The 24910-nt window shown below is 57.4% G+C and overlaps 1 protein-coding gene across 8 annotated transcripts; it reads left to right on the top strand.

Moving 5' to 3' along the window:
- Positions 1–23812, top strand: LOC113921883 (casein kinase I). 8 transcript variants are annotated; one of them, XM_027593301.2, is made up of 11 exons: positions 3734–3819; positions 11911–12021; positions 12137–12285; positions 13676–13904; positions 14495–14665; positions 16093–16241; positions 19457–19517; positions 20309–20501; positions 20602–20741; positions 21500–21565; positions 22530–23812. In XM_027593301.2, the coding sequence occupies exons 1-10, from the start codon at positions 3744–3746 to the stop codon at positions 21514–21516; spliced, it is 1296 nt and encodes a 431-aa protein (XP_027449102.1). In that variant the 5' UTR covers positions 3734–3743; the 3' UTR covers positions 21517–21565; positions 22530–23812. The 8 variants fall into 8 exon arrangements, 7 of the variants coding, with proteins under 7 accessions (XP_027449097.1, XP_027449098.1, XP_027449099.1 ...); XM_027593302.2 differs by lacking the exon at positions 19457–19517 and having other exon boundaries at positions 3732–3819; XM_027593303.2 differs by lacking the exons at positions 19457–19517; positions 20309–20501; positions 20602–20741; positions 21500–21565; positions 22530–23812 and adding exons at positions 16835–16938; positions 17035–18995 and having other exon boundaries at positions 3732–3819.
- The last annotated feature ends 1098 nt before the right edge of the window (positions 23813–24910 follow it).

The raw sequence follows: 24910 nt of genomic DNA on the forward strand, positions 1-24910 counted from the left end.
GGGCGGGCAGGAGGGCCCGGAGGAGGGAGGCGGCGGCGGCGGCGGCGGCGACGAGAACCCAGAGCCAGAGCCCGGCCGGGGCCGAGCGGAGCGGAGCGCGGCGGCGGCGGCGGCGGCGGCGGCAGCAGCAGCGGCGGCTGGGCCGGGAGAGGCTGGCGCGCCGGGCGGCTCCGCGAATCCTCCGGCATCCGCCCCGGCGGGTCGCCCCCGCCCGCGGCAGCCCCCCGAGCAGCGGCCCGGCACCGGCGCCTTCCCGGCGGGGTAAATATTGGGGGCCCGCGGGCCCGCGGAGGGGCGCAAACCCGGGGGGAAACGGGGCTCCCTCCGCCTCTTTGTTTTTGCGCGAGAGGGAGGGGAGGGGAGGGCGGACACACGCGCGTTAGCACTCGGGTACGGGGCGGGGGGGGGGCAGCCCGGGCGCCGCCCGCTCGGCCCGGCGAGGACAAAGGCGCGGCTGGGGACGAGGAGGAGGAGGGTGACTATTATTTTGCAGGCTTCACCGGGGGAGGCCCCCCCCAGTCCGGCCCGCCTCCCCCTCCCCCAGCTGGACCCTTCAAGGCCCCAGCCGGCCGAGGGGCCACCCCGGGGCTGTAACTGGGGGACCCTACGGGAGGGGGGGTCCGGGACTGGGGCGCTGGGGGCACCCGAGACTGTTGATACTGTTGATTCGGGCTTCTCGGCCAAACCCTGGGCTTCTGTGTGTTTCGCCGGACAATCAGCAGCGCCTCCCCCCTTCTCTCCTGGCTCGGAGCTCGGGACCTGGGGGTCAGCGAGGCTGCTCCCGCATGTTGGATGGGGGCGCTCCAGGGCGCGTGGGGGCCCCCGAGGTGATGGGGTGTGTGGTCACCCAGCCACCGATTCTGTTTTCCTTTGTGGAGAGAAAGAAAGGGGTGGGGGTTATTTATCAGATCGGATTCTACCGTTTCTGCCCGTGAGAAATCCATGTTTTGCAAGTCTCTGTGGAACGTGAAACTATGTTTGTGTCCGGGTTATCTCTAGAGAGAGGATTTCCGAGCTCCTCTTCACGCCCAGACTCAAAGTGGGGTGAGCCCCCTCCCCAACTTTGCCCTTAGTTCTCTTGCATATGTTCTTCCTGGCACAACCTTTCTCAGGGAGAAGGATTTGGGGAGAAGGGACGGAGATCCCGGGTGTCAGAAGTTGCGCCCAGCGAATGCCTGGACTTGGGGCTCCTTTGCCTTCCTGTCTAGAATGTCCCTCCAATTTTTATTTTACTGGTCCAGTGACCAGGGCCCTGGCTGGGGTGAGGGGGTGTCAGAGAGTAAGAAAACTGCCCATGTGCTCTGCTGCTTGGTAGTTTGTGTAATTTTTTTAACCAGCTGAAACTCCGGATTTGCGTCTGCCTCTCTTTTTTTTTTTTTTTTTTTTTTACTTCGTTTATGCCACCCCCCAACCCCCCATGGGAGAAGCAGCAAAGAACTGGCAAGCTTCTCCTTTTCCTGACTCAATCCTTTCTCCTCTCCTCTGGGAGGCTTTTTAGGGGACAGGGCTGGGACAGTGTAGGCTCTCCCTGGGGGCCTGGCCCCCTGGGTCTGGGTGGCTAGCGCCCAGCAGTGGTTTCCGGCAGGGCTGGTTTGTTTGCACCCTCTCTTCTCCCCTTCTCTGCCCATAGCCCGGTGAGTGGGGAGGGACTGGGGGGTCATGTGCAGTGTATTTATGTAAGGCACCCAGACGGAGGGCGCGAGTATTTATGTAACCCGGCGTGGGTATTTATGTAATATAGGATGCGGGTACATTTATGTTCCTTTCCTAACCTGCGGCTTTCCCGGCTGCCATGTGTGGTCTCTGAATTGGCGTTGGCGGAAAACAGAACGGGGGGGGGGCAGTGTTTGTGTGTGTACACACCCTCAACACCCCCCCTTACTCCCCCCTGCCCCCCCCCCCCCACCATGGGGCTCATGGTGTGTGTCTGCTTTTCTTTTTTTTCTTTGGAGTGTACACCCAGGTCGCTGTGTATGTGAAATGTGTGGCTTGTGAGTTTTCTGCAAATATGGAGTGTGTTCCGCTCGCAGCCACGGCACCTCAGCCGGGACCGGCCAGGCGTGTGGGCAGAGGCCCTTGGTTGAGAGCCCAGAGTTTGGCTGGCATGGGGTGGAGGCTACTTCCTTGTGGTCCTCAGTGAAGGGCTAGTGGTGGCTCCGCTGGGAGTTAGCCGCTGGGGCTGGATGTCTCTCCTGGGCAGGAGCTGTTGGCTTCTTGCCCCTGCCGGAGGGGGTGCCGAGAGCTCCAGCCCCGCCATCTGCGAACTAAATCTCTCCCATCTCCCCTCCCAGGTGGGTCTGGCTTCGGGGATAGCACTGGGCATAGGGAAGGGGCCCGGCTGCTATGCCTAGTACAGCTGCTTTTCCATCTTCCTGCTTTGCTTCCCAGCCCTGGCAGGAAGGAAGTCCTGTGCGTGTCAGGTGGGGGCAGTGGGGAACCCCGTCTGGGTCCCAGGGGAGGAGACTGCCACCAATTTGCTGCTGGGGAGTGGGGGGCAGGTGATGGGCCTCTCTAGGCCTGAGTTCCTTGTCTGCAGAGGAAGACCCCTCTTCTAGACACTCTGAGATCTTCGGGCTCCCCCATCCTTCTCCCTGTTCCATAGTCCACTGTCCCCTATGCCCTACTGTAGAAACCATCTCCTGGCCTTGGAGTTTCCCTTTCTGCTGACCAGGACCTCAGAGGGCAGAGGGTCTCTACCAGGGTGGCCCCTGATGTCACATGAGCTTGGGCACCCAGGACGGGACATGGGAAGGAGGAGAGTGGCTCCAATCAGCATCCCTCCCTCAGGCCTCTCCCACCCCAGAGCCTGGTGGCTAAAAACCTGGCTTTGGTCCCCTCAGTTGCTCTATGGGGCCCTCTAAGGAGACCCTCCTTCTAGTCTTGAAGGAAGCCAGCCCCAAACTGGCCATTCAAAGAATGTTGTGCAGAGAGGCCTGTGTGAGGTGCTTGGTGTCGTGAGGTCGAGAGGGGGAGACAACTGGATGTTCTGAGGGCCCCCTTTCCTGCCTGCCCTCTGAGTTGGAGAGGAGGCCTCTCTCCTGCAGGGCACACTGCAAGCTAGCAACTTCTGGCCTCTGAAAAGACTGGGCCAGGCTGTGGAGGCCTGGTGTCCAATTCTTGTTACCAGAAGCATGGGGGCTTGGGGGTGGGGGCAGGGGACCCTATCATTTCTGAGTCCTAAAGGGGCTGAGGAACTCCTTTGGGACCCTCCATTCAACATGTCCTGCCATCCCTGGAGGTTAGAACTTGCTGGTGGTTGCCATGGTAGCACCCCCAGAATGATCGGCTCCTGATTTCCCCCCCTCCCCATCACTCCCTTTGTCTTTGATTTTCCTTTTAGGATCTTGGCCCATTGTGACTGGCCTGCCCCTGAGAGGCTCCTATTGGAGGGTCCCCAAACGAGTGTCCCCCGAGGAGATGCTTGCTTGGCTCTTTCCTCTGGGGCTTTATCTCCAATTCCACCTTCTGCCTGGTCACCCTGACACAAGGCCTCAGCCTGCCTCAGCTATTCCTCAGCTGTGGAGGCCATCGGCCCACCTGACACCTGGGTGCCCTCAGGAAAAGCCCAGCCAGCTCTCCTCTTGTACAATGGGAGGGAGAATGTCTGTCTCCCAAGTTCCTTGTGTCTTTCCCTGGCCTTTGGCAGGGGGGGTGTGGTGGGCTGCAGCCGGTGAGGCTCCCTTTCCAGCTCCCCACCTCCCTGACCCCCGTGTCTCTGCTTCCCTCAGCAGTGAGAGTGAGTCATGGAGCTGCGCGTGGGAAACAAGTACCGCCTGGGACGGAAGATCGGGAGTGGGTCTTTTGGAGACATCTACCTGGGTAAGTGTCCCTGACTCCAGCGTGGTCGTTCTGGGGCCCGTGGGACAGCATTGGGAACAAGTAGGAGGAAATGTGCCAGGACTTCAGGCTCTCCAGCCAGAACTTGGCTCCGGGCCTCCAGTGGCACATTTTTGGTCATTTTGTCCCCAGGGCCATGCCAGGTGGGGAGAGAAGCAGCAGGTTGGGGGTGAGGCAGGCCAGGGGACCGGGGTCACACAGTCAGGGTGGGGCGGAGTTCCCACTTGCTGCAGGCGGGACAGAGGAGGGTATTTTTAGCTCTGGTTTCCAGCTGCAGATGACCGGGGTCTCCAGCTGGGCGTGGGAAGGCCCAGGCTGTGGTAGCACCCCTGTTTCTTGCCTCCTGGGGGAAGGATGCTGGTAGACGGAAGAGGCCTGGGCTACCACTCGCTCCCAGCTGGGCCCCCTCCTTCTGCTCTGGCCCCTGGAATTCAGCCCAGGCAGGCTTCGGAATGACAGTGACGTAGGCTTTCCCAGTAACCTCTGGGTAGGGGTGGGGGTAGGGGTCTGGTCGGAGTTTTCAGGATCGTGCTCTCCGGACGTGCTTCCTGTTGAAAGTCTAAGTTTGCTCTCATGTTGTCATTTTGAACAAATCGCTGACATCTCAGCCCCGTTTCTCGACCTGGCAAAAAGGAGGCTCCTGCCTTCAAATGCCGCCTTCTTGGCTGCCCGAGGGCGTGTGCGGTCAGGGGTCACGGCCCTTCCCTTGCTATTGTTGGTGTGGAGGGGAGATCCTGTGTCGGTAATCACGAATGGGAGTTGGTAGAGCTGGGTGTCCAGCCCCTGGGGTTTATCCTCATTCCTGTCTCTTGGCCTGTCTTTCCTTCCTTGGAAAAGCAAAGTGAATAATTTCTGTCCTGGGCAGAGAAAAACAACAAGGCCGTGTGCTGTGCTCATTGGTTCTGAATTTGGGAGGCGGGGGACAGTCTCTTACCCAGTGGTCTGGGTCTCTGCCCTCTTGGGGTATGAACTCTGCTTCTCTGTGAGCTGCCCCCTTCCCCATCAGAGGGGACAGGGAGGGGACATTGTCTGAGCACGTAGTTGGTGCTGGGCAGGGTCCTCTTGGAATGTGGTTGAATGTGGTCGCCGCGCACAGCAGCCGGTAGAGATGGAGGCCTCCTGTTCTTCTGCACACATCAAGAAGCAGGTGCAGTATGGTCAGGTTGGCCGCCCAGTGTTTCTCTTGAACACTAGAAAAGGCAGCCTTTATGCGCACGTGAGTGAGAGAGTGTGACAGAACACAGGAGGGACACCTCAGACAGACCTGGGTTCCAGACCTGGCTCTGTGCAGCCGTGGGACAGTCATGTGGCTGCTCTGTGCCTCAGTGTCCCCATAGGGAAAGTGTGTGATGATGAGGCCTGGCTGACCAAGGGCAAAAAGGCATGGAGCAGTAGCTTTTGGCGCAGATGCACATCTGCTCCTAGGAAACATCCAGTCCAGGGCCTTCTTTGTGCAGAAGGGAACAGTGGCCCTGAGAGGGGAGGAGCAGGCCAAGGTCATTGGGAAAGCTAGTGACCCTGGTCCATGTGGGGTCCTCCCTGGGGGCAGGACTTCCCGTTTATCTAGTTCATTTAAAAAAAAAAAAAAACCCGGTCTAGCTTTACTTCTCTTTGTACAGGCTCTGGAGTAAATTCTACCAGGGTTTGGGTGCTGGCTTTTCTTCCATTAGCTGTATGCCCTTGGATGCGTGATGACCTCTGCCGGTCTTGGCTTCCCCATCAGTCAAATGGGGTCATGAGGCCTACAAGGTGGTAAGCAGTAGTGAGATCCCAGTGTGCACAGCACCTGTGCATGCTCGGCCCAGCTGTGGTGCTTTTATGTTGTGTCCTCTGCCAACCCGCAGTCTTTTTTGGGATTTGCTACTGTCAGAGGATTTGGGTCCTCTTGGGCCCGAGTAGGGGTGGGGAGCCAGTTCTGCCCTGAGAGCAATTCCCCTGTCCGCCTCCGCTGGGTGCTCAGGCCCGGGGGGCCCTGGCATGACGCTGTGTCCTGCCACCTCCTTCCTGGGCTCCTGCCTTGCTGCTGTGGGGACAGTGGTGATTGGAGGGCCTCCCCGGCTGGCCTCGCTGGCTCCCTTTGTTCAAAGCTCTGGCCACATTCTTGTCACTGGTGCCAGTGCCAGGGCCTGACTCCAGATGGCCTCTGCAGGTGGGGCTGGGCGCGGCCTCCGGGCCCTGCTTTCCAGGATCAGCCGAAGGCGAGCACTCTGTGGACGTGGCTTCAAGCCCCACAGCTTCTGCTGAGGGTCTCGGGTCAGCTGCACAGGGTCCAGAAGCGGCCGAGACCGTGTCCCCTCTACCACCGCTGGCTGTGCGTCCTCAAGAGCTCCCTATGCTATACTCTCAGTCTCTGTTCCTCAGTTCTAAATGGCGGGGGATCAGTGCTCCCCAACAGGTGGTTTTGAGGGTGCTTTGTTCTGCATCTCCAGTCCAGCCAGGTCCCTGATTATGTGTGTCTGTGTTGGTGTCTGAATGAGCCCCCATGTGAGGTTGGTCACCCCCTCTACCCACCCAGGACTTCCCCAGGCCCCAGATCCTAGGGCTGGCCAGCTCCAGGCCCTTCTCTGTGTCCAGGTGTGTTTTCCAGACTGGACCGTCCCCCCGCAGGGCCACTGTCCCTGACTGCTGGGTCACCTCTCCTGCCCCGGCATTTTGCACTTAGTCAGAGTTCCCCTTTGTTGCTCCCACAGAGGGTGAGCTGAGCTCATCCAGGGCAGGGCTGCCTCAGCTGGTCCGGGCCTCAGTGTGTGTCTGTTGATGGAATGAATGAGACGCTAGACAGCTGGAATAGAGAAAAAAGCAGGGTCTTTGGAGACTCACATTCAAATCCTAGCTCCGCCCCCAGTAGTCCTGTGACCTTGGGCCAGTTACTTAACCTATTTGAGCCCCAGCAGTGAGAATTCAGGGAGATCAGAGAGAAGGCCGGTGGCTTCCTGACAACTCCCGGGCAGCCGAGGGGCCTCGCGGTGGTGGGAGCCTGGGTGGGGGGCAGCCCGCTGTGGCCGTTTTCCAGCACTCTGCAGGGACCTGAAGGCTTTGCCTGAGAGCGAGCTCCCTGTCCTGGGGAAGTTAGTGTGGTGTTTGATCTCTTAACCTTTGGTGTTTCACTTTCTCTACGTGTCAACTAGAAATACAAACAGTAGTCCTTGCAGGATGGCGGGGGAATTCATCGGGATAAAGGGCTCCTCCAGCCTGCCCCTCCGCATCTCGGGGAGGGGTGTTCTCCCCAGCACCTCGCCTCCCTGCATCTGTCTGCTGAATCACAGTGCTAGAGGCCCTAGTTTCAGAGTGTCTAGGTCTCTGCTTTCTCCCTGGCTGGGGTCCCCATCAGCGTCTGGGTCTCCCTCGCCCCTCACGTCCTCTCCAGTCCTTTCTAATATGCCGGTGGGTCTGAACAGGGGAAGGGATGGGGGGCGGATTTGTTCCACAGGAGCCATTTGGCAAGGTCTGGGGACATTTTTGATCATTGGAGCTCAGGGAAAAGAGGTACCACTGGCAGCTAGCGGGTAGAGGCTAGGGTGCTACTAACCATCCTACAGTGCGCAGGACAGGCCTCACAACAAAGAATTGCCGGGCCCCAGGAGGCTGAGAACCCCTGTAATAAGGCATCCATACCTGGCCCATGGAGTCTCAGGCCTCCGGCCAAGATCTTAGCTGGGCATTTGAGACCCTTCTGATCTCTCCCTCCCTCACCTCTTCCACAGTCTTCTTTAGCTACCTCAAGCTCTAGCTTCACCAAACCACTCAGAGTTCACTGCACCCCACTCCTTTGTACCCGCTGTGACCTCTGTCTGGCACAGTCCTGCTCAGGCCTCCGGAGCCCGTGCCGCCTTTCCTCCCTGCTGCCCTGCCCACGGTTAGGTCGCCGGGCCCATGTCTGAAGCCCAGGGGCTCGTACTTACCAAACCCAACTTCCGCTGAGCACTTACTATGTGCCAGGCACTCTCCTAAACCTCTTGACACCTCAGAACAATCTCTCCCGCGCCACATCCCCACTGCCCTCCGGAAACGTGTGTGGCCCTCCCCAATGACGAGTGTCGATGTGCCAGAAGCAGTTTACAGTTTGCAAGTACTTTTTCTCCAGTTGCTCGCTGGCTTTGGTAATCTATTTTCTTACCAATTTTAATTTTATTTTATGGGGTTCAAAAATGAAAACACACAAAACCAAAAACCAAAACACAAAAACATGCCGAGTGAAAGAAGCCAGTCACAAGAGGTCACATATTGTATGATTCCATTTAAAAGAAACGTCCAGAATAGACAAACCCGTAGAGACGGAAAGTAGATGAGTGGTTGCCTGGAGCTGGGGCTTGGGGGAGATGTGGAGTGAATGCTGAAGGGTCCTGGGCTTTGGAGAGAGTGAAAATATTCTCAAATTGATTGTGGTGTAGGTTGCGCAGCCTTGCGAATATGGTAAAAACCACTGAACTGTACACTTTAAAGAAGTAATTGTGGGGACGCCTGGGTGGCTCAGTCGTTAAGCATCTGCCTTCGGCTCAGGTCATGATCCCAGGGTTCTGGGATCGAGCCCCACATCGGGCTCCCTGCTCTGCGGGATGCCTGCTTCTCCCTCTGCCCACTACCCCTGCTTGTGTTCCCTCTCTAGCTGTCTTTCTCTCTGTCACATAAATTTAAAAATCTTAAAAAAAAAAAAAAAAAAAAGAAGTAATCGTGTAGTATGTGAATTATATCCCAATAGAGGTGTCAGGAAAAGTGGCAGCCCATAACCTAGAACCCGGTGAAATGTCCCCTCCTGGGCTAGCGGTCAGCGTAGCCCTGCCCGGCCCTCACTGGTTTCTCATGCTTCTTCCCAGTGTTTTCTTATGTAGATACAACCAAACACAGATCCGTATTATTTCCCCCATCTTTTTATTTTTTTTAAACTGGAAAGAGCGTAGAATACATACTGTTCTGTACTTCACTTTTTCACCTCCTATGTCTTTGAGATCTTTCCACTTCTGCACAGAGAGAGCTTCCTCATTCTTTTTCCATTGTATTCCATGTTATTGATGGGCCATTCTTTATTTAACCAGGCCCCAGCATGATGGACATCTGGGCCATGTCCAAGTTTTGCTGTTGCAAACAGCCTCATCCAGGCCCTTTTTGCACTCACTGGGGTGTTGAGTGCACCCCCGAAGCGGGAGCCCAATTTCTCAGTTCACACCGGGGCCACTTGAGGCGCGGTGCCCACTGCCCCACAGCCCTGCCCCCCACAGCACAGGCGTCTTACCGCGGGACTCGCGCCAGTCATAGGTGGGAGTACTCTTTGAGGACCATTTGCGTTTCTCTCACAAGGAGGTTGAGCATCTTTTCATATGAGTGCGCCATTTTTATATTAATGATTTCTTTCTCTTGAAGCATCTATTCAGATCCTTTACCCTGTTTCCTTTGAGCCTTTGGTCTTTTTCCTACTGATGTGTAGGAGCTCGTTAACATGTTAGTGCTACCAGCCACTTGCCGCTAATAAGTCATAGGTATATTTCTTAGGACTTTGTTGCTGCCGTTTTTGCCGTGGATTCCCTTTTTGGATGGGATGGAGCCATTTCCGCCCCCCCCCCCTTTTTTAATGGCCTTTCAATTTTAAATCAGGGATAAAAAGCCTTGCCTACCCCAAAGTTGTAAGGCAGTTCTCTCTTTTCTTCTCAGATCTCATTGTTGTCTTTTTATTAAGTGTTGAGTAGATAACAAAAGAAGACATACAGCAAATACGCATGCTATTAGGCACCCTCCCCCTTCCCCTCAGAGAGAATGTGCCTGTCACCTTGTAGGCCCCTGCCACCGCTTCGTGCCCCCTCCTCTGCTATCCCCTCTCAGAGGGAACCACCTTCTGACAGTTGAAATTGTTCCCTCGTGTTAAAGAATTTTATTACATTTGTATCCCTAGACCTAACCCTGTTCAGCATGCGTGTTTTCAACTGTTCCTGTGTTCTCCTGTCTCTTCCTATCTTTCAACAGAGGTGAAATTCACATAACACAACCATTTTCAAAATACACAATTCAGTGGCATTTGGTACATTTCCAGGGTTGTGCAACCACCATTCCTATGTAGTTCCAAAGCATTTTCATCACCCCAAAAGAAAACCCCGTGCCCATTAAGTAGGCACACCTTCTTTCCCCCTCCCCACCCCTGGCAACCACCAGTCTGTTTCCGGGTTCTACGGATTTAACCTATTCTGGACATTTCCTATAATGGAATCCTACAGCATTTGTGCCTTGGTGTCTGGCTTGTTCACCTAGCACATTTGTAAGGTTCATCGATGTTGTAGCATGCATCGGTCCGCCATTCCTTTCTGTGGCTGAATAACATCCTGCTGCATGGAGAGATGCATTCAGTTTGTCCACACAGCCCGTTGCTGGGCACTGGCTTGTCTTCACCTTGGGTTCTTGTGAATGGGACAGCTCCTTGCTCCCTCGTACTGAGTGTTAAGATGCCGGGAGCCGAGACGCCTGGGTGGCTCAGTTGGTTAAGCCTCTGCCTTCGGCTTGGATCATGATCCTGGGGTCCTGGGATCAAGTCCTACATCAGGCTCCTTGTTCAGCAGGAGCCCGCTTCTCCCTCTGCCTGATGCTCCCCCCTGCTTGTGCACGCACTCTCTGACAGATAAATAAATAAAATCTTTAAAAAAAAAAAAAAAAATGCTGGGAGCCGCCTGGAGCCGGTATCTGGTGCTTTGCCCTGCACTGTGGCCTCCCGCTCTCCGACTGCATCGCGACTTAGCCGTTCTGATGTTGGGCGTTCGGGTGGTTGGGAGTTGTGAACATTCTTGTCCTCCTGGAGCTCACGTGTTTCTGAAGGGCATATACTCGGGAGTGGACTTGCTTGGGCAAGGGTACGTGTGTGTTCAACTCTACTGGGAAAATGCCAACCTGGTTTTCAAAGTGGCTGTGCTGGGGCGCTTGGCTGGCTCAGTCCATGGAGCGTGCGGCTCTTGATCTTTCTTGGGGTCGTGGGCTTGAGCCCCAAGTTCAGTGTAGAGATTACTTAACAAGAAAAAAGGCAAAGCGGCTATGCTAACTTATACTCCACCTTTTTCTTTTTATCACACAAACTTTTGCTTCACTTGGGATTTCTCCTGGTGTGTGTGGCGTGAACTATGGTGTCTTTTCTCAGATGGCTAGCTAGTTGTTCCGAGGGCGCTTATGGCAGAGCCTCATCTTTTCCCCTGACTTGAGACGCAGGCTTTCTCCCATCCTACGTTCTCCAGCGCTGGTGTCCTCCTCTGGATCTTGTGCTCTGTGTGTGTACTAAGGCTCAACTGTTTCAGTTTACCGCCGCTGCAGTCACACCTGGCTTCTCTCAGTCTGGTCCCTGGCCTCTAGCTAGCCCACTCAGTATTAGAGCTGGGGAAACTGAGGCAAGGCAGAGTTTGGATTTGGGTCTTTCTTGGGACTTCTTTTTTTTTTTAAGATTTTATTTATTTATTTATTTGAGAGAGAGAATGAGAGAGAGAGAGAGCATGAGAAGGGGGAGGGTCAGAGGGAGAAGCAGACTCCCCGCTGAGCAGGGAGCCCGATGTGGGACTCGATCCCGGCACTCCAGGATCATGACCTGAGCCGAAGGCAGTCGCTCAACCAACTGAGCCACCCAGGCGCCCCTTCTTGGGACTTCTTGAGACAGAGCCTTGCTCCGCCTGCCTCTTTCCTCCTCAGCCTGACATCCCTCTGACCTCACTCCTCTCCAGCTCCGTGGTTCCCGTTCCCAGGATAAAATTCCTCTTACGTGATCCGTGAGCCCCCTGCAGTCCCTCCCGTCTCCCTTCACGTCTGGCCTTCTCCGCTGCACCAGCCCGTGGCTCTCTCAGATGTCTGCAGTTCCTTCCTCCCGGCCTTCCCCTCCCACATGCCGCTTACCCCCCTCTCCCCTCCCGCCCAAGCTGGGCCAGGTGTCCGCTCTGTGTCTGCAGTCCCTCCGCTTCCCTTGGATGCAGTGCTGGGCCCTTTGCCACCTCTCTGGCCTCCCCCAAGGGGCGCTGGACTGCTCAGAGTCAGACAACCAAGTTGGCCCTGACCTGAGGCCACCTGCCTGGCCGAGCGTGACCTGGGTCCCTTGTGCCCCTCCTCCACCCCTGGCAGGTGCCAACATTGCCTCTGGTGAAGAAGTTGCCATCAAGCTTGAGTGTGTGAAAACGAAGCACCCACAGCTGCATATCGAGAGCAAGTTTTACAAGATGATGCAGGGAGGAGGTGAGGGCTGGGCGGGGCCTGGGGGCAGAGCCTGAGGAGCTCGGGCCGGGGTGTGCATGCTGGTGTGCATGTGTGGGCGAGGGTCCTCTCTGACACCTGCATCTCTGGCCCTCAGTGGGAATCCCATCCATCAAGTGGTGTGGAGCCGAGGGGGACTACAATGTGATGGTCATGGAGCTGCTGGGGCCCAGCCTCGAGGACCTCTTCAACTTCTGCTCCCGCAAGTTCAGCCTCAAGACGGTGCTGCTCCTGGCCGACCAGATGGTGAGTCCCCACCTACCCTCCCCAGCCAGCGACTGTGGGCCCTGCTGGGCTTGCGGCTTCCCTTCCAACCTCTGTTTCCCCACCGGGCACAGGGTACCAGCACTGTCTCCTGCTTCTGGAGGATGCCACAGCAGGAAGTAGTGACAGGGACATAGGACAGGCTTGGTTCCTGGACCAGGACCAGGGGACCTTGACCATTGGCTGTAGAATGGGGGAGGGGGGTTAAATGCAGATCTCCAGGCCTACTGGGTTGGGCTCCTGGGAGTAGGACCTGGGACTTTGCCCTGGGGTGATTCTAAAGCTAGTGATCACACAGACCTGGGTCATACCCAAGTGTGCTGACTCTAAGTGATTGCTAAGCCTCTCTGACCATCAGTTGTCTCAGATCAGAGTGTCCCCTTTGCTGGGCTGTTGTGCTGTTGTGGGGTCAAGTGGGACACCATGCAGTGCCTGGACCAGAACAGATGATAAGCAACCCTTAGATCCTAAAGCCCTTTATAAACTCAGGGCAGGAGACCTTTTTTAAAAACAGAAAAGCATTTTAGACCTGGAATGATACACGGAGCTCCCGTTAGGCAGGGTCCTGGTCTGCGGCTGGCCCACAGAAAGTCTGCAGACATCTGCAGTTTGGGGCTAAATGTGCTTGTGCAGAGGAGAGTTGTCAGATTCTCACGGGATATGACACTCCATAGGAGGTACTCAGCCAAGCCAAACGAGGCTGTTGATTTTCAGAAGCCTGAGACCCAGAGACAGAACTGACTTGCCAGAGGATGTATTGTGTGCATATGTGTTAAGTTTCTGACATGATGGTTAAAGGAAAGGTCTGTGTGTCTGCTTGACTTGGGTGTTCTTTGACAGCTGGCGGACAAATCCTGTCTTTTGTCCTCCATCTCTGTCACCCCAGCTGAGTTGAGGCTTCATTGGTGCTCCTCCATCTCCTCCCTTCCCCCACGGTCTGATTACCAAAACAGCCTTCGAAATGCCTCTCTAACTCTGGCCCCGCAAGTCCGATGAGGGTATAGAGCCAGGCACAGAGGCTTCCTTCGGGGCCCAGATGCCTTTCTGGGCTTCATTTCTAGATGTTGCCATTAGCTCTCCTACCTTGCTCTCTCTCGCTGTCTCACAGCAACCTCGGGGAGCTCCTCTTTCAGAATTCCTGTCTGTACCACTTCCTCCAGGAAGCCCTCTTTGACCTACCCCTTGAGATCATCTCACATAGTTGCAGAGACAGATCTTTCTGCCCTGCCCAGAGCAGGGCCCACGGATGTGTGTTTTCCGTCCCTACCACTCCAGCCCTCAGGCCCCAGTGCAGGGTCTGGCCCTGAGTGCTTGGTGAAAGCCCCTCCCTGGACTGCTTGCTCAGTGACTTGCTGTCTCCCCCCGCCCCCAGATCAGCCGCATCGAGTACATCCACTCCAAGAACTTCATACACCGGGACGTCAAACCTGACAACTTCCTCATGGGGCTGGGGAAGAAGGGCAACCTGGTGTACATCATCGACTTCGGCCTGGCCAAGAAATACCGGGATGCCCGCACGCACCAGCACATCCCCTACCGGGAAAACAAGAACTTGACTGGCACTGCCCGCTACGCCTCCATCAACACCCACCTGGGCATCGGTGAGTGTGAGGCCCGGGAGCCCCGTGCACCCGTGGGCTTGCGGGCCAGGGCCCTGGCTTTCTGCAGCTGGATGTTTTCCCCGCGTTGTTGCCACAAGTCAGGCCTTCCCCTCCAGGAGGAGAGCTGTGACATAGCAAGCACCTTAACGTGCCTGACTTCATCCCCACAAGCAGCCTGGTATTGTGGGGGGGCACCGGGCTCACAAGTGCAACATGGTTGCTTTAGGTTGTGCGGCTTAGCAGGTACCAGAGTCGGACTTGACCCTGGCCCTGTCTGAGGCCACACTTGTGCTCTGTCCCTGGAGTGGCCTAGCAAGAAGGCACCAGAGTGCCTGCTGTAAAGCTGTCGAGTGAGAAAGTTCCTGAGCTGGACAAACTAGGCCCAAGATTGAGTAGGAAAAGCTCGGCCCCAGGCCTTTTTCTGTAGAAGGGTTACTCTAACCTGTGTGTGTTCGTGTCGGAGTTGCAGCTAGCCGGCGTGCAGGGCGGCGGAGTGAGGGGGTGGGGAGCGTGTCCTGGAGGAGGGGGGCCTCTGTTGGCCAGGAGCCCCGGTGGACCCTGCCCCTCACCCTGTCCCCGACTCCATGCAGAGCAAAGCCGCCGAGACGACCTGGAGAGTCTGGGCTACGTGCTCATGTACTTCAACCTGGGCTCCCTGCCCTGGCAGGGCCTCAAAGCAGCCACCAAGCGCCAGAAGTACGAGCGCATCAGTGAGAAGAAGATGTCGACGCCCATCGAGGTCCTCTGCAAAGGCTACCCCTGTGAGTAGCCCCCGGGGGGGAGGCGGCACCTCTAAGGGGAACAGGAGGCCGTACGGCCCACACCGCCCCGCCACTGCCCCAGAGCCTTGGTCCCGGGCTGTCCCTGCTTCGCCCCGCGAGGGTGGCATATTAGGAAAAGCTAGTTCTTTCTCGCCCTGCGAGCCTCTGAAACTTCTACTCACCACACGTGTGGGGCCTTTCCCCCCACCAGGCAATTCTCTGTGACGCCCGTTGGGTGTCCTCTAGCTTGACTCCATTTTGATACCATCTGCCTGGAGACAGCGGCAGATCCCACCGGTTCGGGGCTCGATCCCACGAGACTGCCCCCGTCCCTGCCTCAGATGCCGGTCACAAGTCCGGCCTGCCGCCTGTGCTCTGACCGGCCGCCTGTGAGTCTGAGGTTCCCACGCCCCCCCTCCTCAGCTGGGATGAATTTGCTAGAGCAGCTCATAGGATTCAGGGAAACTGACTTTGCGTACCACTTTATTAAAGGCTATGGTAAAGGATGTGGATGAATAGGCCCGTGAAGAGATACATAGCGTGAGGTCTGGGAAGGAAGGGCCTGAGCACAGGGGCTTCGGTCCCTATGGAGTTGGGGCGTGTCACCCTCCTCTACAGGGACGTGTTCACCAACTGGAAGCTGTCCAAACCCCATACTGTTGGGATTTTTACGGAGGCTTCCTTGTGTAGACATAAGCGAGTACTAACTCCATTTCCAGCCCCGCTCCCTTCTAGAGAAGTGTTTGGGGGTGGGGCGCTGAAAATTCTAAGCTAAGCATGGCTTGGTCTTGATGGTGACCAGCCCCCACCCATCCAGGAGCCATTAGGAGTCGCCGCATCGGAACAGAAGATGCTCTTAGCGCTCTTAGCGTTTAGGGATTTACAGGGGTTTCAGGAATGGCAGAGGCCAGTATACATTTGCTGTTAGCTCGCAAGGGCTCTCCCTGCCCCTGCTTTCCAGAGGAGGAGATGCCTTCTGTGTCTTCAGTCTTCTGTGTTTGGTCATGTTGGATCACAGTTTGCCTTCTGTGGCTTTGGTCATGTTGGGAGTTCCCCACTGTGCCCTTGACTGTCCTTTGGAACTTATGGCAGCTCTTGATCTGCCATCTGCATGCCTGGTCCCCAGAGTGATTGGCAGGAGCAGGTAGAGCGGTGGCCTGAGTCCCTGCGGTGCCCCTTACTGCGAGGGGGCGCTTGCTCCTAATTCCCAGCTCTTGGGTCTGGCCGAGTCTTCAAGGCCCTGCTCACCGGCTCGCAAGGGTTTTAGCGCTGTGAGGAGGACCGTTGCTCTGCTCTGCTGTCTTCTTGTCCCCTCCTAGATTGAAAGCGTTTGGAGGGACAGCGGGTGGGCAGGACAACCCGGGCTGTGGGGGGTGGGGCCCAGGGAGCCTGGGCCTCACGGCAGCCTTTTCTGTGACCCCCACCAGCCGAGTTCTCCACATACCTCAACTTCTGCCGCTCCCTGCGGTTCGACGACAAGCCTGACTACTCGTACCTGCGTCAGCTCTTCCGTAACCTCTTTCACCGGCAGGGCTTCTCCTACGACTACGTCTTCGACTGGAACATGCTCAAATTCGTGAGTCACCTGGAGGCCAAGGCGGGCTTGGGGGACTGGACGGGGAAGGCCCCGACTCTTAAGGCCAAAGTGACCCTGTGGTGGGCGGGGCTCCCGAAAAGTGGGGGCTACGAGCTGGACAGTGCAAGCGACCTCGCTGGGCTCCCGGAGTCCCCGCGGCCCCCCCACTGCAGCCTCATCTGTGCTGACCGCGCGTGCTGCTGTGGGCAGCGGGGCAGGGGGGCGTCACCTCCCGCCAGGCCCAAGAGGACCTGGCCGGGCCTTGAGTCCCTCCTAGGTGCCCTCGGTGGCGCGTGGGTGGCGCTGGCGGGCCCCCCGGCCGTCCTGGTCGTCGCCTACACCACCCTGCTTTTGCTCTTCTGCACGTCCCAGGCGGCTGCCTTCGCCGTGGCCCCTCTGGCCAGCCTGGACCCATTCATTGTGGTTTCTTTCTTCCTGGTCATGGGACCCTGGGTCTTGCTAGGCGGTTGCTCTGTCTCCCTCTTTTAAGGGTCGTGGGGTGGGGTGGGGTGGGGAGAAGCGTTCGTCAGCGGTGCCTGGAGCTCCGGAATCTGTGAAATCGTGTGTCTTGTTTCACGTCTCTTCTGGAAAAGGGGGCTTCCTCGAGCCAGGCTCAGCCCCGTGACAACGAAGCTGTCACGCTGCCCTGCCCCCGCCCCTGTCCCTGTGCTGGGCCCACGTACTCACCCTCATACTGGTAAGGACCCTCCGAGGCCTGGCCTTTCCAAGATTTACCACTTGGCTGGGCGAGCACAAGAGGCTGAGCCTCTGCTGTGCTCTCTGTCCCTTCCAGGTGCCCGGCGCCCCTGGGCACCCAGGGCCCTCCAGATAGGCCCCTGGAGGAGGTGGAGGAGCTGCCCCCCCAAAACTACTGGCCTGTGGTCTGGACTCCGGGGCCCCAGTTCTGACGTCACCAGGTGTGTCTGAGCCCGTCGGGGCCAGGCCTGAGGAGGTGTCCCTTGGCCTGGTGGGGTGCAGTGGAGAGGGAGTGGTGAAGGCCCTGCCGTGAGATTCTTGGGGATGAATCAGCTGCCTGATGAACCGAGCCTGAAGGAGGGACGATGTTCACTGCCCTGGAGGGCCTGGTGGGAACAGGCACCGGGAGCGGCTTCAGCAAGACCCCGACGGTGGCCTCTGTATTGAACTTGAACTCATTAAACGCCCCTCACCTGTACCGCGCTTCCTGCTGGTGTGCCTCTCCTTTCGTGGCGGACGTCAGACGCTCAGGACCCGAGGGCTTATTCTCTTGGACGCAGGGGTCGGCGCTGGGTACTGTTCCTTTAGGAGTTCAACAGAGGTCAGGCGGAGAGCCACAGTCCCACGGGCCAGGGGACTCGAGGGGTGGGGGTGGGCGATGGGCAGTGGGGCACCTTGCACCCCAGACCTTCCAGGTGGGAGTGTGGCCAAGGGCCAGGGGCCAGATCTCGCCAAAGGGCATTCATTGCTCAGGGCATCTGGACACTGGGCGCTCACTCATCCGCGTAGAAAGTCATCCCTGGGCCAGCTTCGGGGATGGGCTTGGCCCTTCCGCTCAGCGTGGCTCCAAGAAAGGGTTTTATGTTGTCAAGGCTTGCACCATGCAATATGGTAGCCGCTGGCTACGTGTGACTAATTTTTAATTAATTAAAATTAATCAAAGCTGAACATGTAGCTCCTCAGTCACATTTGCTACGTTTCAAGTTGTCAGGAGCCACATGTGGCTGGTCAGTGGCTATCCTATCCAACGAGGCAGACATGAACGTTTCCATCATCACAGAAAGTTCTGTGGGACAGTGCTCCTCTAGATGGTTCCTCCTAGAACCTCTTGTGGAACCGTCCAGCTGACAAGATCTCATCTCAAGCCAGGCCACAAGCACCCTCCCTGCCCATTGCTGGCACCCTGACCCCTTCCTGGGGTCCCCTTTGAGCCAGGCTCTAGAGTCAGAAGCTGAGCAGAGGTACCCACAGCCTTATTCTGCACCGATCTCTGACCTGAGGGCCTGGACTGGATCACTGGGCGCCTTTGACCCCATCACCACCACAGTGAACTCCACCATCTCCACCTGCCTGTTGGCGGAAGCATCTGCAGACATGCAGTGGGGACCTTCTGTGTCTTTACCCCAAGGCCAGGCCTCCGGTGCCATTACCAGCACCTACCTAAGGACTGGACACCATGCTGGGCACCAAGGGCTACGGACTCCTGTGGGAAGGATCCCACCCCTGACTGAGAGAGTCTCTCCTTGAAGTGGCCACCCCGTTCAGCATCAGGGCCCCAGAATCCCTGGATCCCCGGAGCCTGGGACGTTGCCGTCAGCACATGGAGCCACTGTGTTCCGCGGTCCAACCGGCCGGCCAGGAGGAGACTCGGTGTAGCCAAGGACAGGGGTCCGCACAACAGGGCTGGTTGCTTGTGTGACTTTGATGTTGACCTTTTGTGTTTTCTGTGGGCAAATAAAAGCCAAGAAACCTCTCCGGTGTGCAGTTCTTGAGGCGTCACTGGTTGGATGGAAACAAGAGTAGCTCCTTCTGTTCTGGGGTTGGCCTTGACCCGAGCCTGCTGGGGTCACCAGGGGCAGGGGCTCCAGCCCTCTGTGCACTCGCTCACCCCAGGGCTGTATACTCCTCTGAGCGGACCCCTTGGCTTTATCAGTCTCAGTTGGCCCAGGCCAGGGATGAGCTTGTCCCCGCCCGGCCCGCAGGTTTCCTGAGTGGAGCTGCAGCTCTTGACACAGGCCTGCTCTGCTTCTGGCTGAGATGCTCTTTGCCGTCCTATCACCAAGTGGGAGCCCGGGGCCGGGGCGGGGGGGGTGGACTGTGGGGGTGGGGAACTGGAGTCAGGACCTAGTGCCCTGGTAGTTCCAGGCCTGCCCGGACAGGCTTGTGGGTGGGAGGGCTGGGGATGTGCGTCCCTCCGAAGTCCTCTGGGGGTGCAGAGTAGGATTGGGTGACAGAGGCTTGGATTCAGACCCTGGCCCTGCCCTGAGCTGTGTGACCCCACACAGGGTCATGAGGGCTCCTCGGGCCTCGATTCCTCACTAGGATTCAGGGATCATTCTGATCCCTAGCCCCTATCTCCTGGAATTGCTTAAAGGCAAGGGCCGCCCCCAGCCCTCATTCCCCAAAGACAGCAGGGCCTTCTTGGCCAGGTCCCTGGGAGAGACACAGGGTTGCAGGAGCCTGCACCCCATGGCCCGTGAACAGGCCCCCCACTCAGCCTGCAGCTCTCTCCTCCACAGATGCGGCCCCCCTCATGCCAGCCCCCTGCCCTTCCCTGTGGACGACCCCAGGACCAACTAGGTAATGCGGCCAGGTGCCGCTCCCACGCCATGCTCCTCTCTCTGAGCCTTTCTCCTTTCCTCCTGCACTGGGGTGGCAGCGGCTGAAGGGCAGGCCCTGGGGGCTCATGGAACCCTTCCGCCCCAGCCTGCCTGTTGGGCCTCTTTTTCCTCCACAGGGCATCTAGCCCATTCTTCCTCGAGCTCCCCCTGAGCTCCTGTCTTGTCCCAGGGCTGGCGGCATCTGTGTGAGTCCCGGGGCCTCCCCCACAGCACCTGCCAGAAGTCATTGCCCGGTCCAGGGACAGGGGAAGAACAGCCTTTGACAAATCCCCTGGCTGGCGCCCTGGTTCAAACGCTGGCCTTGCCTTTAGCTAGCCTGTTCCTCTTTCTCTGGATCTCTGAACACCTGCCCTGCTTGTTTGGAAACTTGGAGGGGCTGAGGGCTCCGGAACACAGTAGGGGTCCAGGTTGGGCGGGCCAAGGAGTGCCCTTGGACATTCTGGGGCATTAGCCCTCCCAGCGCTGCCTCAGCCCCATGAGATCAGGGCAGAGCGACCTCGCCCTGCTCCTCAGACCCGGCTTCCTCCTTCCTCTGGGCGGTTGTGTGGCTTTGTTTCTCTGTACTGTGGGACTGGGGGTCATTTCCAGGCCTCTCGGGCTTCCTGCCTTGCGGGGAGGAGGTTGGACCGGAGGGTTTCTGAGCTGCATCTTCCCCCGGTGCCCCCCCCGGTCTCCTTCCCCACGCTCTGCGCTGCGGGAGTGCTGGACCTCCAAGCACCGGCCTGACCAGGTCTCACCTCGTCCCCACAGGGCGCGGCCCGGAACCCCGAGGACGTAGACCGGGAGCGGCGAGAACACGAGCGCGAGGAGAGGCTGGGGCAGCTCCGGGGCTCCGCGGCCCGGGCCCTGCCCCCTGGCCCACCCACGGGGGCCACCGCCAACCGGCTCCGCAGTGCTGCCGAGCCTGTGGCTTCCACCCCAGCCTCCCGCATCCAGCAAGCTGGTGAGCGGGGGCCTCGCACGGTGGGCTGGGCCCCAGGGGGGGCCGGGGCGGCCGGGGACCCAGACACCGAGGGTGGCCTCCCCCTGCTCCTCCCCTCTAGGCAACACTTCTCCCAGAGCGATCTCACGAGTCGACAGAGAGAGGAAGGTGAGCATGAGGCTGCACAGGGGTGCGCCTGCCAACGTCTCGTCCTCCGACCTCACTGGGCGGCAAGAGGTCTCCCGGATTTCAGCCTCACAGGTGAGCTGCGCTCGCTCCAGCCCTCCCGTGCCTCACCGCCGTGCCCAAGGGCCATGACCTGGAGGGAGTCCGGGCTGGCACTTCTCTTCTCGCCTCTCCGATAACCTTGGAGCAGCCCCTTTTGTTGAGCGGGGACTTGGCCTCTTTTAATCTCCTGAGGTTGGCTTAGCCCCAGTGGGCAAAGTAGGAACTGAGGCTCAGAGAAGTCGCTTGCCCCAGCAGGTGGTGGCCCTGGGATCCTGCCTTCAGGACTGGGGCCTAGTCCGGGTGGGCAGCAGGGAGCTCACGGAGGAGGGGCTCGTGATCCCGGCCATCAGGAAGTCCCCCTCGGGGCCGGGTCAGCACAGCATGGAGGGATGGGCAGATTCTGCTGGTGGTCTGCTGGGACCACGCCTAGACTAGGAAAGTTGGGAAGGGGGAATGCTTGGTTGCCCAGGGAAGGTGTCTTGGCAGAGGCAGGCAGGAGACCTGCTTTGGTCCTTTTGCTTGTGGTGGGTGAGCCTCAGGACGGGCCACGAGCTGGGAGTCTGGTGGCCCCGACGTGCGTGTGGCCTGGAGCAGCTACTTTGCCTCTCTGGGCAATGTTCTTGTCTACGAAGCAGCTACCTCCTAGGGTCATTGAGGTCACACACACACCCCTTCCCTTGGCTCCAGGGCCGGTGGGGGCGGGCGCAGAGCTCCACGGTAGGGAGAGACTTGCCAGACTGCCATCATTAGCAGCTTATCCCCTCTCCACCTCTGTGCCTCTCCTCCCAAAGACAAGCGTGCCATTTGACCATCTCGGGAAGTGAGGAAGAGCCACCATCGGACCAGTATTTGCTTAGGTGAGTCACTACTGCTGCAGACGCAGCCCAGCCAGGTCTAGAAACACTCACGCCTGCGGGAGGAGATGAGTGTATGTTGTGGAGTGGTGGGGGGGAGTAGCAGGGACCCCCTCCCACCCCAAATCAACAGCTCTTGAGAGAATTTACCTCAGAGCTACTTGACTCAGCCTAGCCCATACCAGCTAATTGCTGCTGGAAAAACCCTTCCTCTGCCCTCAGACCAGTCCTCTATCCTCCCCCTCAACCTTAAAATAGTCTGCAGAGTTAGTTCTTAGCAGAGACAGTCCCAGGGCCCACACCCTGACCTCCCCCAGGCCTTTAGTCCTACCTTAGCCCCTGGGTTGTTACCACTTAGAATAGGATCATGTCCTTGGGAGTTTATCAGCTGTAAGAGAAGGCCCTTGGTGGCCTTCACGAGTAGCCAGCATGAACCTCGAAGGGATTTCCATGGCCACATGTGGGCCTGAGGTGCTGTACAGCAGGTCTCTCTTTCTGGGGCCTGGCTTGGGGAAGCAGAGGTGGTAGAGGTTCTCGGAGGGTCTGTGGCGGGGGGGCGGGGTGGGGGAAATGTCTGAGCTCCCTGAGGAATAGGGCAATGTTTGAGCTCCCATGGCAGGGGGCTTCACCGGCTTGGCCTCACACCGGGACATCCTGGGCGTGAGGTGCTTTGCAGAAATTCATTCCACACATAGAGCTGGGATGTGAAACAGGGCTTGCCTTCGCCAGCTCTCAGGTCCGGGAACCAGTCCTTCTGTGGCAGGGTGGGGCGGACGTGTGGCTGCTCACCGAGAGGACAGGAAGGAGAGAGATTTTGTTCTTCCCATGAAAATGGAGCACCCACTATGTCCCCGGGAGAGGGACCAGCTCAAAGCCTCAGGACAGGAGCGTGGGGACTGCAGGTGGTCTGGCAGATGGGTGGCCAGAGGCAGACATGCACCTGATCTGTGTTCTCTCCCCCTTCTAGTGTCTTCACTGTATTTTCTTTTAAAAAACAACAACAAAAGATGGGGGAAAAAACCACTCAAAAGAACAAAAAGAAAAAAACCCAGCATAAAACCGACGATGGATTTTCTTTTATTTTTTTTCTTTTTCTTTTTTTTCCTTCTTTTTTTTGGCCAATGGCAAGAAGATGGGATGCCTTCAGCACAGAGGATTCTTGTCCCTATGCGTTTCCCACTGTCCACAACCTTCAGGCTGCCAGATGCTCACCAGACGCCACGGCCCCGCCCCAGCCCCCACAGGCACCGGCCGGGAGGGGCTGTCCCTGTGTTGGAGACGCCCCTGGTCCTCACGTGCCATCAAGAGGTGGCCTGAGGAGCCGGGGGAATGGTGTGGTTGGTCGGGGGCAGATCCCACTGGGTGCTCCTGAGCCGCAGAACCCCAGGAGACAGGCACAGCCCCTATTGCCCCGAAGTGACTGTGGCCGAATTTCTGTGTTGGGCTTTTTCCAGTGTCCCCTGAACGTCTGGGTCTCTTCTTTGCCTCTCCAAGAAGACTTTGAGGAATGGGTGGGCGAGGTGGTGGGGGCTGAGATTCTTTGTGTGCGTGTGTGTCTGTATGTGTAGCTCCCAGGACAGCAGGTGCCTCGCCCCACCTGCCAGGCGGACTTTGGGTTCTCATCTTCCTAATAACAATGACACGGATAGGCAGTGACTTCCATGGCCCTCGAGAAGAGCACAGAGGGTCCTTGCCACTACCAACCCCTGAGACTGTCAGCAGCCTGTGGCAGCCCCATCCCCTTTCCCTGGTCTTAGGGCAGAATCCGTGGAGACTACTTCCAGAAAGCATCTGGCTCCTGGGTTATAAATTAATTCTCCAGTCCTGACATTCACCTGGCACCCCACCCTCCCCGTGTTCTGCCTCTCTCTCTCTCTCTCTCTCTCTCTCTCTCTCTCTCTCTCTCTCTCTCTCTCTCTCTCTCTCGGAGGAGCCTGGGGTCAGGTCTGGGCACTGGATTTATCCACCCCTCCTAGTTAACACCCAGTTTTACTTTATTTTTGTTTGTTTTCTCCGTGTGTGTATTTCCTAATTTATTTACCTCTTTTTCCCCTTTTTTTTCCTTTTCCTTTTTCTTTTTTTAATTAAAGAGCAAAGCTTTTTATTACTTTGTAATTTAAAAAACTGAAAAAAAAATACTGAAGAACTTTGGGGGGAATTTTGTACTTTTTTCCTGTGTAAATATTGGACTTTTTTGAGCTTTATTGTGGTTGTTAATTTGAAGTAATAAAGTAGCAAAGGATAAAGTGACATGGGCAGCCTTTGGTCCACCTCTTTGCTGGGGGGGGGTTCTCCCCAGCAGCCCTGGGAGTTGTGGGGGGGCAGGTGACTCAGCCAGTGATTGGTGCCTCCCTGGGGTTATTTTAAATCAGTATTTCAAAAACTGCAGACACTCCAGCTGGGACCTCATTCAAGTGCAGATTCAGCCACAGGAGGATTGGTGTCCATCCTGACAAGGTCCAGGGGATGCCGCTCGCCCAGGACCATACTGCATAGAGAGGTTCCAAGCCCTCTTCACAACAGGATCTTACACACACAAGAATTCTGAGTTCGGTCCTATTAATTTCCCTGCCTTCAGATGGGGAAACAGTGTACAAGTAAAGTGACTTGCCCAAGGTCATACAGCTAACTCTCTGGCAGCAGAACCAGGATTCAAACCCCACCACTGACCAGGGAGCCCTGTGAGTGAGGGTCCTGGAGTCGAGTTCCGGCTGTGCCACCAGGGACCGTGGGTGCTTCCTTCTGCCCAGCCTTGATAAAGGAGCAGCCCTCAGCCTTGCCTGCCTTTGTCTCTCCAACTTAAAGAAAAAAGAATTTGTCTATCAGTTTACCTTCATCCAACACAGTTTACTTTTCAACTTCTCATTAACCCAAGAGCCCCTGTTTGCCACAATCAGCCCGCAAGACAAGAGCAAAGCCACCTGACTCAACAGTCAGCCTGGAGAGAGGGCCAGGGCTCTTGAGAGGTTCTCTGAGAGGCATTTTGAAGTCCGGGGCGTAGCCCAAACCCCCAGAATGAAGATCCCTTCTGTGCTGGCATTTGAAGACCCTGCGACCCCATAGCCTGGCTCGGGCCTGGGGAAGGGTCTCCTGCTGGCCCTCCACCTAAGGTTTAGGCAAAACTGGGTCCTTATTCACAACCATCACAGATGGGGGTGGGTTGTTACTCAAAGCCAAGGAATATACCAGAAGGCCTGAAGGTATAGGCAGCACACCAGAGCCAACCACAGGAAAGCCTGTCTGGGAGTTAGTGACCACCCCCCACCCCCGCCCTCCCCTCAGCACCCTTTAGGCAACATACCTGACATCAAACAGTAAGTGTGGCATTACCAATGACAGGCCCCCAAG

This window comes from Zalophus californianus, chromosome 9, assembly GCF_009762305.2.
Source record: "Zalophus californianus isolate mZalCal1 chromosome 9, mZalCal1.pri.v2, whole genome shotgun sequence".
Lineage (NCBI taxonomy): Eukaryota > Metazoa > Chordata > Mammalia > Carnivora > Otariidae > Zalophus > Zalophus californianus.

Excerpts from the sequence above, each read along its gene's own strand:
- LOC113921883 (XM_027593296.1), top strand. The coding sequence starts at position 3,744 with ATGGAGCTGCGCGTGGGAAACAAGTACCGCCTGGGACGGAAGATCGGG. Across the intron at positions 3,820-11,910 it reads TTTTGGAGACATCTACCTGG|GTGCCAACATTGCCTCTGGT; the intron begins GTAAGTGTCCCT and ends CACCCCTGGCAG. Across the intron at positions 12,286-13,675 it reads TGCTCCTGGCCGACCAGATG|ATCAGCCGCATCGAGTACAT; the intron begins GTGAGTCCCCAC and ends CCCCGCCCCCAG.